The 14,998-nt window shown below is 32.6% G+C and overlaps 1 protein-coding gene and 1 long non-coding RNA gene across 2 annotated transcripts; both read left to right on the top strand.

Annotated features, from left to right (window-relative positions):
• The first annotated feature begins 2,096 nt into the window (after positions 1–2,096).
• Positions 2,097–9,726, top strand: LOC115992138 (ER lumen protein-retaining receptor A). The gene is made up of 6 exons (XM_031116212.1): positions 2,097–2,477; positions 2,881–3,146; positions 6,047–6,162; positions 8,943–9,016; positions 9,108–9,171; positions 9,260–9,726. The coding sequence occupies exons 1-6, from the start codon at positions 2,387–2,389 to the stop codon at positions 9,294–9,296; spliced, it is 648 nt and encodes a 215-aa protein (XP_030972072.1). The 5' UTR covers positions 2,097–2,386; the 3' UTR covers positions 9,297–9,726.
• A 967-nt stretch (positions 9,727–10,693) lies between these two features.
• On the top strand, positions 10,694–11,834 carry LOC115992340. The gene is made up of 2 exons (XR_004092481.1): positions 10,694–11,392; positions 11,487–11,834. It is a non-coding gene; the product is annotated as an uncharacterized LOC115992340 (long non-coding RNA).
• Positions 11,835–14,998: the final 3,164 nt, after the last annotated feature.

Raw genomic sequence — 14,998 nt, 5'->3', positions numbered from 1 at the left:
ATGGATTGGGTTCAAGTTACATCTAGTGTAACTCTAAGTAATGTTACACCACCCAATAACTTGTTATAGAATTTATATTATGAAAATTCCACCATTGAATTACATATTCTGTATGTTCTTAACAATCATGCCAATTGGATGTTATTTACAATTTGATCCATAAACTCATCTTTTATGCATTATTTTAATTTACAAAAACTTGAATTTAAAAAATTGATTGATGACATGGCTATTAATCTTTGACCACCTTGAAATTTTGCAAACATAGAGAATATATGAAAATCATGTAATCTAACGGTAGATTTGTCAAAATTATTAAAAAATATTGAGTAGTGTAACATTGCTTAGAGTTACAGCAGGTATAACTTGAACTCAACTATATATATATGATTTAGAATTTAATTGGTTTTAGACTCTTCGATTTTTGCACCTAATAATTCACTTGACACAAAAATTTAAAACTTAGATGGGCATGTGGTGAAAAATTAGATTATAATTGAAATCCAATTTGGAATCTAATTGGATTCAGATTCTTTGATTTTTACTTTCAATAATTCATTTGGTACCAAATCTAAATTAAATGGGAACGTGGTGCAAAATTGAGAATCCAATTAAAATTTAATTGGATTTTCTCTGAGTTTTGACTATTAATATATATAGATAAATAATATTATATAAACTTAAATTAAGTCTTATATTCATGAGCTTGTTTAAGAATACATTATTATCTTTGAGCTTGATCATTTAACACTCAAGCTAGGATGTTGAACAACCACGATTCATACGCAAGATGTCGATTATTGATTACCATGAATTTCACAATTGGGGTAAAGGTTTAAACCCCTTGAACCTACAACTTCTTGAGTAGGAATGCTCTCATGAAAATGCGGAATTAGACTGTAACTATCTAAAACATAATATTTATACTGATATTGATTATTTAGATTTATTTTTAAAATTAAAAAATTTAAAATAAGTTGTATAAATAGATTAAAAATAGTTCAATTTGGTTGGACTTTTGCACCAAAAGAGTCTGAATTTGGTATGGATGAGGATAAAACCCACGTTTTACACTATATATCTAATAACATTTTTATAAATTCTCAATTTGGTTGGATTTATATATGAGTATTAAAATTGATTGATTGTGGTTGTGTTTATTCTTAAATATGTGATTAGATGATATGGCATGTTGAAATTAGAGGGATAAAATACGGGCTTTACACTACATCCTTACATAATTTAATTTTCTATGTAAAATTGCTATATTATATTTCTAATGCACGTATTAGTTATAAAATATTAATTAACAATACATTTTATACTTATATATACATAAAGAAGTTATCCAAATTGAAAAGGAACTAAATTTTATTTTTAAATTGCGACTAACCGGTTAGCAAAGATAGTTCCAAATTGGTTTGGAACTAAGCTTTTTTCCTTTCACCCAATTTTATGTCAGAATTTTTGTTAATCACTCAGCTTTATGTCAATAGAGTGCTTGTTAGCATTTACCTTTCTTTAAAATCCAACTATTAAGAGCATTCACATCCAGAAATTCTATCATATTCTATTTTACCATATCAAAAAACTACTTTATCAATTATATCATACTATTTTACAATACACCCAACATTCAAATTTTTATTTTATAACATAACACATTAAAATAATATATCTACATAATAAAATAATATATTTCAAAACATAAATAAAAGCTAGAAATGAGACAGAGAGAGAGAGACAAAGAGTGAGAGGAGAGAGGAATGAATAAAAAAATATTATTTTCTTTTATAATTGTGCTACAGTATAATTACAAATTTGTGATGATACTGTAACACAATTCTAAATTTGTTTAGGATACAAGACAGATACAAGACCGGATGTGATTGTTTTTTTGCTTTGACGCTAAAATTCCTCAGCATACAACATTTACATTGCCCAATGCGAATGCTCATAATAGAAAACCTGTCACTTTCCTAAAAAGAAAATGGAAAAGAAAGAAAAAGAAAAAAAAGGCGCAGTTGAGAAACGTATAACCCATGTTTGACCCGACACCATATATACAAGGACCGCCCATCTGAAAAACTGAACGGTTAACGTAAAGCCAACGCGTGGTGCGCTAAATCCCACTTTCCACGTAAGAGAAGAACCCCGTATTCCGTTTCCGTGACACACTGGTCGCAACACTCAAAACCTCAAACCAAACCCGTTACCGACCGCCACGTCATTTTACCAAATCCCGTTTAAACCCCCCCTCTCTCTCATACACACGCACACAAACTCTGTTAAAATCGAATCTCACTCCGTTTTCCATTTCCTTCTTCAACATTTCTCTCTGAAATCTAGGGCACAAAAATCTAGCTCCGCAAGACTAGTAGCAACCATGAATATCTTTAGGTTCGCCGGTGATATGACGCACTTGATCAGTATTCTCGTCCTTCTTCTCAAAATCTACGCTACCAAATCTTGCTCAGGTAACTTTTTACCCCACCGTTTGGTTCCCGAGAAAATTGAAATGCAAACAAATTTTTGTAATCTCGTTTCCTTTTTCTCACTCAAATGTTGATATATTCCGTGATCTGCCATGTTATTTACTAATTTTTGTTAATTTTGGGCTTTCTGAGCAATTAGCGTAAAGAGAATGAAAATTGAAATGGTATTTCACATGGTACAACTCAGTGTTGCGTTGGTTTCTAGTTGGAATAAGGTTTTGAAGTGAGCTGTGAGGGTTTTTTGAGCTTAGAATAGGAGAAAGCTTTGTAAGAATCGAAGATTTCTATTTGTTTCTTGAAGCAAATTGTGATTTTTAAGGTTTTGATTGAGTGCAATGACTTGGTAATATGCTGATTTTGGTTGGGAATTTTGATGATTTGTTAGGGATTTCGCGAAAGACTCAGGAGCTTTATGCGTTGGTGTTCCTGGCGCGGTATGTGGACATTTTCACGGAGTTTATCTCCGTCTATAACACCATAATGAAGATCGTGTTCATAGCGAGCACACTCGCGATTGTGTGGTGCATGAGGGGGCACCGGGTGGTTAGGCGTTCGTATGATAAGGAGCTTGACACGTTCCGCCATTATTTTCTTATTGCTGCAAGCCTTGTTTTAGCGCTTCTTGTGCATGAGAAGTTTACATTTCAAGAGGTAGTTCACTGCTAACTAGTCATTGGATATTGTTTACTAAATGGGTTTTTAATTATGTTCGTGATTATAAGGATGAATGCCTATTTCAAATTTCGGGATTTTTTTTTTTTTTTGAGTTTTATGCTTATGGTATTCAGGTATATTTTATAGTTTTGTGCTTGTATTGTTGAGCAGCTGGATATTCTCTATGATTCTTGAGTTTTGGTTCCATAATAATTATTACTTCAAAATTGTTTTCCGCTCCCACCCCCATCATCAACGTATTGTTTTGACACCTCGTATTCGTTAATTCCATTTTTTGTTTGTTAACCCAATGGAGTGAGGTTTATTGTATTACTTGTGTCAAGAAAGATATAAATTGCTGTAATGCTGGAGTTGCACTTTAGTTTGCTTTGTTCAATTTAGATACAAGATTGAGCCAAACAAATTTTGATCTTTAAAATCTAAGAAAACTAAATCAAGTCAAGAGCCTTATAACTCAATTAGTTGGCATCTCTAGGTGTTTCTATTACATCCAGAGTTCAAATCCCCCTCCCCAGTTGTAATTATCTAATATAAAAAAAAAAGTCTATGAAAACTGAATTAAAGGTCAATGTTAATAGTACTAAACATTTCTATGATATCCAGAGTTGAAATCCCCCTCCCCATTGTACTATTTCAACTAACTTTTACCTTTATCTACAGTACTTTCAGCAATAATTTTTCAATTTCAACAAAATTAGCGGTATCCAAACACACCCTAAACATTTTGCTGTGATGATTGTTAAGTTTTGAACAAATTGACATAATTAGTGATGAAATTAGCTTAAGTAAAAAGATTTGGGTATAGCTCTTTTACTAAAGGGGCTGCACAGTCAAAATTTCAACTTGTCACTTAGTCTTGGGATTTTCCTTCTCTTGTTGGAATTTCTCTTGTAGTACTTTCCATGTCAATAAGTAGTTCACTTTTGTGCTTCTAAAGAATTATTGTGAAAAAATAAAATAAATTGTACGCATGTTTAACTTTGGCAATATTTGCCGTAACTTCTTTTATTGATTATATTGAGACATCAGTAAGGTTTTTCCTGGAGTAGTAAGGAGGATGAATTATTTTTTTGGCAAGTAAATTGGAGAAATTAAGGCTTGTGTGCATGAAATTTTTGAAGTGTTAGATTTAACACCTGTTTTTTCATCATTGATTGAGTAGTACATGGTGTGGAGGTCCTTCATCCAAAATAAATAACCACAGTATATGGTGTGGGGCTAGTTTTCTATTAACTTGGACTTAGTAGATTGAAGCTTGAAAGTTGTTACCAGTTCAACTGTTTTGCTACCATTCTATAGGCCTAGGTTGATGAGGTTTATGGTTTAAGTGGTCATCGTGTGCAGTGTTTAATGCTTTAACTTTTGTGAAGTCCCCCTACCTGCTTGGAGGCTTTCATGGTATTTCTTTCCTGTCATTGGCTGCCTATAGTTTTTGGTGCATTCTCAAAGAAACTGTGATTCCAAGACATAGCATGCGTGTGTGTTTTAAAGATTTGCATCTTCTTTCGGGGTGAGGGTGCCTTGAGCTGTCCTCTGTGCCCTTTTGATGCCTTGTTTATAGGAATTTTTTTTTGGGGGTAGTTTCATGCCTAAGATCTTCATTGAGTTTTGGCCTTTTTACTCTATACTTCATAAAATTTTTGTTAGATTTAAGTTTACTTGATTGTACTTATGCTGTTCTCTATCACAGTATATGTTTAAATAATAATTTATATACAACTCTGTGATGAATAATACCAAACATCACTTATATGAGTTGTAACACTGAAAATTTTGATTCATTGCACTTCTGCAATTTTTCAGAGCAGGTTAAAAAAAGGGGCAAATAGAGAGCCTATGCTTGGTCTGTTTAGTCTAAAATCACATATGGTATATTAATATAATATATTTTTGCTCAAATACATTTAAAATTCTCTTTTCTCAGATATAGTATGTCTTAGATGTCTGTATATGTTTCATACTGTTAAACAAGTCAAGTGGAGGTTGAGGTCATGGTTTCAAGTAGGTGTGTGTGGAATTACCAATCATAGATATATGATTTATGAGTCAAGATGTTATACACATAACATGTATTAAAAATAATTTTCATAAAAATATATCTTAGTGTATCATATGATGACAATGCTATTTATTTCATCAATCCATTGTTTTATTTAGGCAAATCATATCCAATTATCGTCTTAGTGCTGATAGCCTATTAAGTTTAAGCAATATTGTTGATAATCTTTTAACTAGCACTTAATTAATATCTATGTGGTGGTGGAAATTTGGGCATGAAAGACAAAATATGCACAACTTTATAGTATATGAGTGTCTGCATTTTATTGAACTCTATTTCAAATGGCACTTCATCTCTTTATAAAGAATGGGGTGAGGAGAGATATTGTGGGTTCAAGACCCAGTAGGTGTGTATCTTTAGAAAAAAAAAAAAGAGAAAAGAACTTGTCGAAAAAAAAAACAAAGAAAAATATTATGAGTTTCTGCGTGTCTGAAATCCCATACAGTTTATTGTTGAAGTTTGATTAGAAGATGTAATTGTAAAGAAATGATTGTGACTTCCATTAAAAAGGTTTAATATAGGATGACAGATCACATTTTATTATGATGTAAACACATTTCTTTACAGTTATAGCTATTTTAATTGGCTGGTCAATTCACAGTCCCTGTCACATGCAAGTTAATATTAGAATCCTTACTGAAGAGTGAAGACCTATCACATTCACATATTGTTCTCCTCTAATATAATTCTGCGAATCCTACTTGTTTAACCAAAAGTTAGTTTAATGCATGCTAGCTTTGTAGTTGTTCCCTCATGTATTGTCAATTCATAAAGGTGAAGGACAATCTCGTACTAACTTTTGATGTAACTATCACAGATCTTATGGGCATTTTCAATATATTTGGAGGCAGTTGCAATTCTTCCCCAGTTAGTTTTGCTACAACGAAGTGGAAACGTTGACAATTTAACTGGCCAATATGTTTTCTTTCTTGGGTATGTGTCTTTTTCATACCAGTGTTTCTCTTAAGAATTCTCTTTATCACATGGTTAGCTAGATTTTAATTCTTTTAAATTTGACTATTATTATTAATATTTTTGTTATTGAATGCATTTCCCCTTTAAAATTTTGCTTCCCAAATGTCTTGTGTCATACAATTTTCCTACAATTCTTCATCAAAAGTATTTGGAAAACAAACCATTTTTATTGTTCACACCCACAAACGCCATATATCTACAGCAATTTTGTTGCCACCTTTAATTAATTGTCTGAGTCACTTCAGTGCCAGATCAATAATGAAATGTTCTAATTTGAAAATCCATCTTGTGCATGAAAGACCATATACTTTTTAAGTTGAGTTCAATTATTGACAAGAAGTGCCAGTTACATTTGCCACGTGATTCTGAAATGCTTGACAGAGTTGTCGCAGTGGCATTTTTCTTGTTTATATTTTAAACCTCTCTTTGGAAAATATATCCAGGATTGCATTCATAATATTTTGCCAATACTTGAGAAATAAGCATTTTCTATATTGGATTACTTAGTATGTCTATTTATCTTACTTGGTAATCAAAGCAATATAGGAGCAACTCTAGCAAGTAATAAACTATGGGGAAACCAAGCAGCGTGTTTTGATACATTGGAAGCCATTAGAATGAAAAGTGCAATTGTTCAGGTGGTGTTGTTACCTACTGTACTGCTAATGGAAAGTTCAGATGTTCGGATACATGGAAAGCTATTAGAATGAAGTGCCCTTTTGTTAAGTGTACTGCTAATGGAAAGTTCATACTAAATATGTTCTGATACATGGGAAGCTATTAATGAAGTGCCCTTTTCTTAAGTGGTGGAAGAGGATCTGGTTTTTTGGTTGATAAATTACCGATTGTCCCAAAAGCTTAAGTTATTAGAAAATGGTGAATTCAATCACTTAACCATAATTTTAATACTCCCCCGCACGAGTGGGTCGAAACTCCCCCATAATAAGTGGGGCCCAAGCCCAACCCAACACATGAGATTTTTAACATTTTAAATAGGAGGTAGAGTAAAGTTAGGGATTGAACTCATGATCTCTTGCTTTGATACTATGATAAATTACCGATTGTCCCAAAAACTTAAGTTGTTAGGAAATGGTGAATTTAATCACCTCACCATAATTCTTAACACTGGCCACATTCCAAAACATGCTTTTATGTCATGGTTAATCCATCAAAGATTGATTAGTCACAAGGGAGAGAATGGCTAATGGGGTTACAAGGGTGATATGCTTTATTTTTTTTTGTAGAAGTAGGATAGAATTGAGAGATCTTATCTATTTTGACTGGCCTGTTACCTGGAGAATATGGAGGGAAGTTTTGATAATGTTGTGATCGGCAGGTTGAGAGTTGGAGTTGTGAGCTAAATTGGCTGTCCATCCTTAAGGGTGATGGTCTGCAAACTCTAAATAGCAAATTGGCTTGGGCTGCATCTGTTTATCATATTTTGAGAGAGAGGAATGTGAGAATCAATAACGAGAGAGTTAGAACTGAAGTGGAAATTATTAGATCAATTGTGCAGGATGCAAGGAAGATATTTCTCATCTCAGAATAGAATTCTTTGCTGCATTTGGAGAATCCCTTTGGATGTGCTGGTCGAGTAGTTGCTGTATTTTATCTTTCTTTTTTGATAGGTAACGAAAAATTTTATTAAGGAGAAAAAAAAAAAAAAAAACTTTGACTTTCTGAGTTAAGGTTGTTGCTCTGTAGTTCGCAGCTCGCAGCTTGCTGCATGTATCTTGTTGTTTTGGTTCAATAAATTGAAATCTCATTCATTAAAAAAAAAAAAACTTTTGTGAATGGAGCGGGATAAGATATAGAATTTCACCAATCAATATGGCGTGTGGTACATATAAATTAATATGCATGTGCTTATATTAATGTATGTGTTTTTGTTTTGATTGTTTTAGTGTGTGTGTGTTCATGTATGTTCTCTTGGTAAAATAAGCTTAAGAGATTGGAATACTTCTTAAAAAGGTCCTCCATGGCTATTTTACTGTAATTCTATAAAATGTTTACATGTGTGTGTGCCCCTGCATCTTAAAATGGTATAATGCCATTAGCTGTGTTTGTAGAACAGAAATAGGTACTTCATTAATACAAATACTTAACCCCATTATTTATTAAAAAAAAAATTTCTGAAGCCCTTTGGAGTGATTTGAAACATATTCTCTCTCTCTCTCTCTCTGTAATATACAATCATAATTTTTGAGAGCTGACTTCAAAAGTCTATATTTCTGAGTTTGGATTTTGTTTCTGACCTGTTTTTCTTTTTCTCTTCTCTGTTTTATTTTTTTTTTCTTCCATGACTTGGGTGCCATCATATGTTTAAGTACTTACTAAACCACTCATAATACTGCCTTTTTATTTAACCTTGATTTTGATGGTTTACTAGGTTCCAATTAATATGATTTTATATTGGGAAAGGCAGGAGAAGTGTATGGGTTTATCAAAGCCTAGGAAGACATAACTTTTGAAACCTGGATTCATACCTAAATCTAACTCTCAAGTCTCAAACCCAAGTTGCTGTAACATAGATTTAGATGCACTTAGTGTAACAGCATAACATGTTGCTTCTCCCTGTTATTGTTTTCCATTGGAGTGTACATGGTCAATATACTGGTCTTTATCTTGTTGTCTCTTGCATTTAACAGTTTTAGGTTAGCCTCATGGTTCACATAAGCAAGAAAATTATTGGACACATGTTGATTGAACTTATGGTTGGATTTTCATACTATCATTAGGGCATATCGTGGGCTCTACATCCTCAACTGGATATACCGCTATTTCACAGAGCCGCATTTCAGTCGATGGATAGGTAACTTATGCCCAGAATCATTGAGAACAACTGTTTGTCATGAGTATTGCCGCCTGTAGATATATTTAAGCATTCTTTCTTAATTTTGCAGCTTGCGTCTCTGGTCTTGTTCAGACAGCTTTATATGCAGATTTCTTTTACTACTACTTTCTTAGGTAATGAAATCTGGCACATAGTTGATGACGATCTCTCATGCACTTTTATATTTTGATAAATATCATTAAGAACCATTTTGTTTTGCAGCTGGAAAAACAATGCAAAGCTAAAGCTGCCTGCTTGAGCCAAGCATGGATTTTTGAAAATTTGAAGCTTGTTCAGCCAAGTTGTTGTTTGGTACTCCTTTTGCACAGAACCATTGGTAAATTGACTTGTAGCGTGCAAGAGGAAGGGATACAAGTTTCATAGTTTTGAATTTAACCCCATATCAATGTGGGGAAAATTTAGCGGGTTTGGGCGGAAAAACCCACGTCTTATAGGCAATTGTATATCAGATTAAACACACCATGTTCTTATGTGGTGATGGTTTCTTGAGTGTCTTGTCTTAAAGATTTACTGGGAGGACAAAATTGCGTAGTTGGCTAGTATTATATATGGATGTTTAGTGCAGATATAGTTATTCTTTTTATTTGTATTAACATATATTAAATTAACATGTTTTTTTTACTTTCTGATGGTCTTAGTTTTCGAATTGGTGACTCGATTGTTCCTTATATGTTCGAGTATCCACCTCATTGTGTTCACATCTGATTCTGAATAGGATTGGTCTGAAAGGAAGTTGCTTCAATAGGCTTTATTTGTTCTTGTAATGAAATCCAAGCCTCTTAACATATGTTGCTTTAAAAAATAGTGTAGGTAAGAGAATTATACAATCCAACATTGGAGAAATGGGCTTGCAATGCATGATCCAATGTTACACTGCTAATCAATGCATGGTGATTCAATGTTACTCTGCCTTGCAAGCAACATGGCAATATGAAGGATTGATAATTCGAACTCCGAAGAAATTCATAGACCTCAATTATTTTGAAAGAACATGTGCGTTAGTTCAATGACTAATATCGAAAGCTCATCTGACATCTCCAGCACACTCAAAACTTTAATTTTCTTTTTCTTTTTTTTTTAAGTAATAGAACCTTTATTTTAATGATAGAAATGTTCCTAAACACGTAATTTTATTAACCTTTCAAATTCTATATTTATGTTAGGATGAAGAGATATACAGTAGGACTACAATTTCATTGATTAATAAAAATATGAAAACTTACATGCGTTTTTATAGTCCTCTCTTGCATACCTTTTATTCTTTAAAAATTATGTTATTCAGAAAAATATATATATATATATATATATATATATATATATATAGAAACTTATTCCCAACCAATGTTACTATTGGTATTCCAGAGACTGGTCCATGATTTACTGCGATCAAATTAAAAAGGTCTCTCTAAGTGACAATCGAGCTTATAGTGTAAATGATAATTTTCAACATTTTTTTTTTTTGAGAAACAAACACACATAAATGATAATTTTCAACATTTTGATTACACACATACCTTTCAAAAAAAAAAATTTTCTTGGAAAAGTTAGGCACATGTATATAGAAAATTAACAATAAATCACATGCACCAGAAATAATCGTGCCTGCATACCGGTCATGCTTACCAACCATGGAATATAAATCTTTATGACCATGAACTAGGGTCCACAACACCACAAATAAACATGTCTCCATGTCCACAAAAACAGTATTTCCCATGGATAAAATAACTTAGGCACATGTTACATCGATCCCACACAATATAACAAAGTCCAAATAATTAAAAAACTTTTCAAAGTTCCAAGCACTGTTTAGCTACAAATAATGAATCTTCCTCTGAATTTCGAAACTGATAATGAAACACCAATATATAGGAATCTTCAGCAATGCTTCCCACGTCTGTACATGATTATTATTGCATACAGCCATACACGTCCTCATCCTAGTTCCCACCTTAACGTTAGCTTCTATCTAAAATTATATGTTGTCTCTTTCTCAATCTCTCACACCAATCACCAAGCTGCTCTCTATTTTTCATTATCTTATGCACCATTGGCTTATTCTTATCAATGTCCATCTCAGAAATCTCATCTTCACCATCATCACAAAGAGTTGAACTAGTTTCCAAGTCTGTGTCTGAACGACTTGTTCAAAAATTTTCTGATGTGTCTGAATTCGACTTTGATTATGAGCAAAGTGGACTGTGGTCTCCTCCAATCCAAAGAAGGGTGTTCATGAGCTCCCCAGGAAGAATATTCACTGAGGATGAAATGCTTGCGAGACTTAGAAAAGTTATGCATACTCGTCCTCCAAGAAAACACAAATTTTGTTTCAATGTATGGAGCTATACTCTTCATCTCTCTCTTTTTTGTTCATTCTTTTGAGCTATATTTTGAAAGTTTTTGATACATATATTAGCTTGTTTTGCAGGTATTAGTTTGTTGCTTCTGAAGAAGATGTCGAAGACAACCTCTTTTCTATGAATGGAACTAATTTAGCAGGTCAAAGCTCAATACAAAGTGACCCCGATTTATAATTATTGTGGTAGTTTTTTAAAGATTCTTTTACTTGGTGATGTAAATGTTACATTGTCTGGAAGAAACACAGAGAAATATATTGTTCATGCCTATCTATTTAATTTCCACTCTAATCTTTATACAATGTGTTTGAAAAGCCAAGGCCTTTGCTTGGCTTTTTAAATGCTAGTGGCTTTGATTATTGCTTTCAGACAAGTATTGATTCATTGAATAGAAGTGATCTAAACTAGATTGAACTGTACTTGTTCTATTATAACTTTATGAACTCCGTAAAATACTCAGCTGCCAGCATCAATTTTGTTAATAACACATTATCTAAATATATATATATATATATATATATATAGATTAGTATTCAAGAACGCTAGCTAGCTGTTAAAAGTCAAGATCTTAGGAAGTATAGATTGGCTTTGACAGCCGCTTGAGATCGTAATATATGATATGATATATATGTAGTTTGATCATTGGGCTACTGTGACTTATTTTATATCATCATTCATCCATCTTGTTAGTAAGTTATTTATTTATTTGTTGAATGTTAATAAGTTGTTAAGTTCTTTGACTTCTTTCAACCAAGTTTCGAGCCATATTCGTATTTGGTAAAATATAAAAATTACCCCTAAAATTTGAGCTAATTTTAGATACTATCACAAAGTACAAACGTAACTTAATATCATTTGAAAATTTCCATGCTCCTCTCATTTCCTTCTCCATCTTAGTGTTGGAAGGAAGTAGAGGACTTGGGGGAGTAGAGAACTTTCAAACGGTGTTAATTGTTAAGTCTTGCTTATGCTTAAAGCAAATTAGATATTTTAAGTCTTTGAAAATTCTTGGTATTAGCCCAAATCTCAGTATTGATTTTTGTATTTTATACCCTTGCAATTTTATAGCATCCATTGGAATAAAAATCATCAAGTCACTTTCTAAGAATTCCATTTTATATTAAGGGAAAAAGTTGTTGCACACAGTGTACGCAATAAACACTGTTCTTATATTAATCCATCAATGAGAATCTATCACATGTCTCTCCCTCCTTTTTTTATTTTATTTTTAAATCTTTATAAAGTAATCAAATTTTTAAATAAAAAAAAAAATCAAACACATAATTAATGGAGCATATGATTTTTGTTTTGTTCATCGCTTTTTTGTGAGTAGACACAAAGAGTTAGTACATAACCTTCCAAACAATGAGCATTAGAAACGTTCACAACTTGTTGTATATTCTTTTTTCTTTTTTTATAAAATAATTGATGAAATACAAAGTAAGGTACAAAAAATGTCACATAAGATTTTTATTTCTGGGATAACAAATATACTGGGAAGGCAGTCTAGGTGTTCTACATATATGGCTTAGAGACAACACTTTCAAATTTATAAATGATACTCTTTTATGAGCGTACTTTAAACACTTGTATGAAACGACAATTGCTGTCTGGCAAAGTTGGCAGCCAGTTTTCAAGAATTGAATCCAAAGTGCCAGTACGGCGCCAAAGTCCAAACTAGACTGCCACTGACAGTGATATATACAGATAGGAGGAAACCACCCTACTAAATTTGATTTTCAAAGCCCCATTCATTTCAAAAGTTACTGCATACAAATTTACTATATATATCTTGATTTCTTACTATGGTCCTTAATATGCCAAAGATTGTTTTTCACACAACTAAAATATGCAAAAAAAAGTGCATAGCATATAGAATACATCGATATATTGTCATCAAAGCCTTCCTAGCTAGTTTCCCCACTTCTCTTGCTACTACCTAAAATGCACATCTCTTAGATTGAAAACATTTGAAAGTGACAAACTTTTAGCACCAATGCATGTGCAAATTTCAGGATATATTAATTGCAATATCTACTAGGGCAATGCTTGCATGCAAAATGATAAGGGAGCAACAGCCTGACGAATCTGCATGCAGATTCCATGGCTTGTCATTTTGTCTTGCATATAGAAACAGTGCATCACAAACTTCTTAGTTCTAACATCACCTGCTGCACCTTATCAAAAAAAAAAAAAACATCATCTGTTGCAGCAGCTCTGCCTGATATGAGCTTTTTTTACAATCCGCACTTGTTCTTGTACATTGATACCAAAATGCCTAGTTTTAATAAGAAAATCTAACACCACAATTTTTTTTTTCAGTACAACTTGGCTATAATGTGACAGACAGTAAGTAAATGGTAAAAAAAAAAATAAGTTCATATAAAAATAATAAACAGCTACTCACAATCTATCATGTCAACGTTATAAAAAAAAAATTATAAATTTCTTTTTATGAAAAGTTATTACATGTATCCGATACATATATCCACCGTCTTACATAAAGTAGACTCCACAACTATAAAATTCACCTTTATAAAAAGGGTAAATATATGATACATGATAGATTTTCTCCTTATTTTACTGCCTAAATTTGAGAGAGAGGGAGAGAGTTAATCCATTTTTCCCTTGACATATTTACTGGAATCAGAGAAAGCTGAATAGCCTGTCAACTTTCACAGGTTCCTCGACTATGCAATGTACTGCAACTTACACAAAACACAATGGGATGCCATATTGAGAAAAATGGAAAAGCTCTCTTATAGTCTATAGAGTGAGTTTGTAACTTTGTCCCATTCTAGACCTGTCCAAGTCCAACTTTGGAAATTTGGTGACGATTTTTTGTTCTTTGTTTTTCAAAGAACAAAAGATGGTCACCATACAGCATGATTTGTTTTTCGAAGTTTGGGGTAGTAAAAAGTAATGGTAAGGCATAATTTGTTCCAGTTGCACCTAGTTATCAAAGAACAAAAAATCGTCACCATACAGCATAATTTGTTTTTCGAAGTTTGGGGTAGTAAAAAGTAATGGTAAGGCATAATTTGTTCCAGTTGCACCTAGTTATTTCGTTTTCGTTTTCTTATTTTTCTGTTTTGTTTTGTTTTTGCTTCTCTTTTTAGTTTTTACCATGTACTAATATGTAAGTATGGATGCAACTTTCTCCCATATTCGTCGTCACCATACAGCATGCTCACAGTCCCTTCCAGAATAGCACTCTACCCAAGATTTGCGTAAGGTCGAGCCCACTGTGTTACCCGTAGCACATATTGATTGGTCAATTTATAGCATTAGTACCTCAAGCATTTCACTTTCTATTTTTACCAAAATCTTTTGTCAATGACACGAAAATATTCCAATGCTTAGGAGGGTCGGTGACAAATCCATCTCACTTGATTCTCTCTTTTTTCTCAAATATATATCCTTATAATTCACCCAAAAAAAAAAAAAAAATCCTTATATACACCATAATAAAAAGAAAACAGGATAATAACAATATCAAAATTATGGTGGATTTGCAATAAAACTGTCATCTTTGTGAAGCACAAAAATATCAAAGTTGGGATGGTGCTTTGTGAAAGGAGGG

Source organism: Quercus lobata, chromosome 5 (genome assembly GCF_001633185.2).
Source record: "Quercus lobata isolate SW786 chromosome 5, ValleyOak3.0 Primary Assembly, whole genome shotgun sequence".
NCBI lineage: Eukaryota > Viridiplantae > Streptophyta > Magnoliopsida > Fagales > Fagaceae > Quercus > Quercus lobata.
Note: the sequence above shows the minus strand (reverse complement) of the source record. Positions and strands in the feature narration are given on the sequence as shown.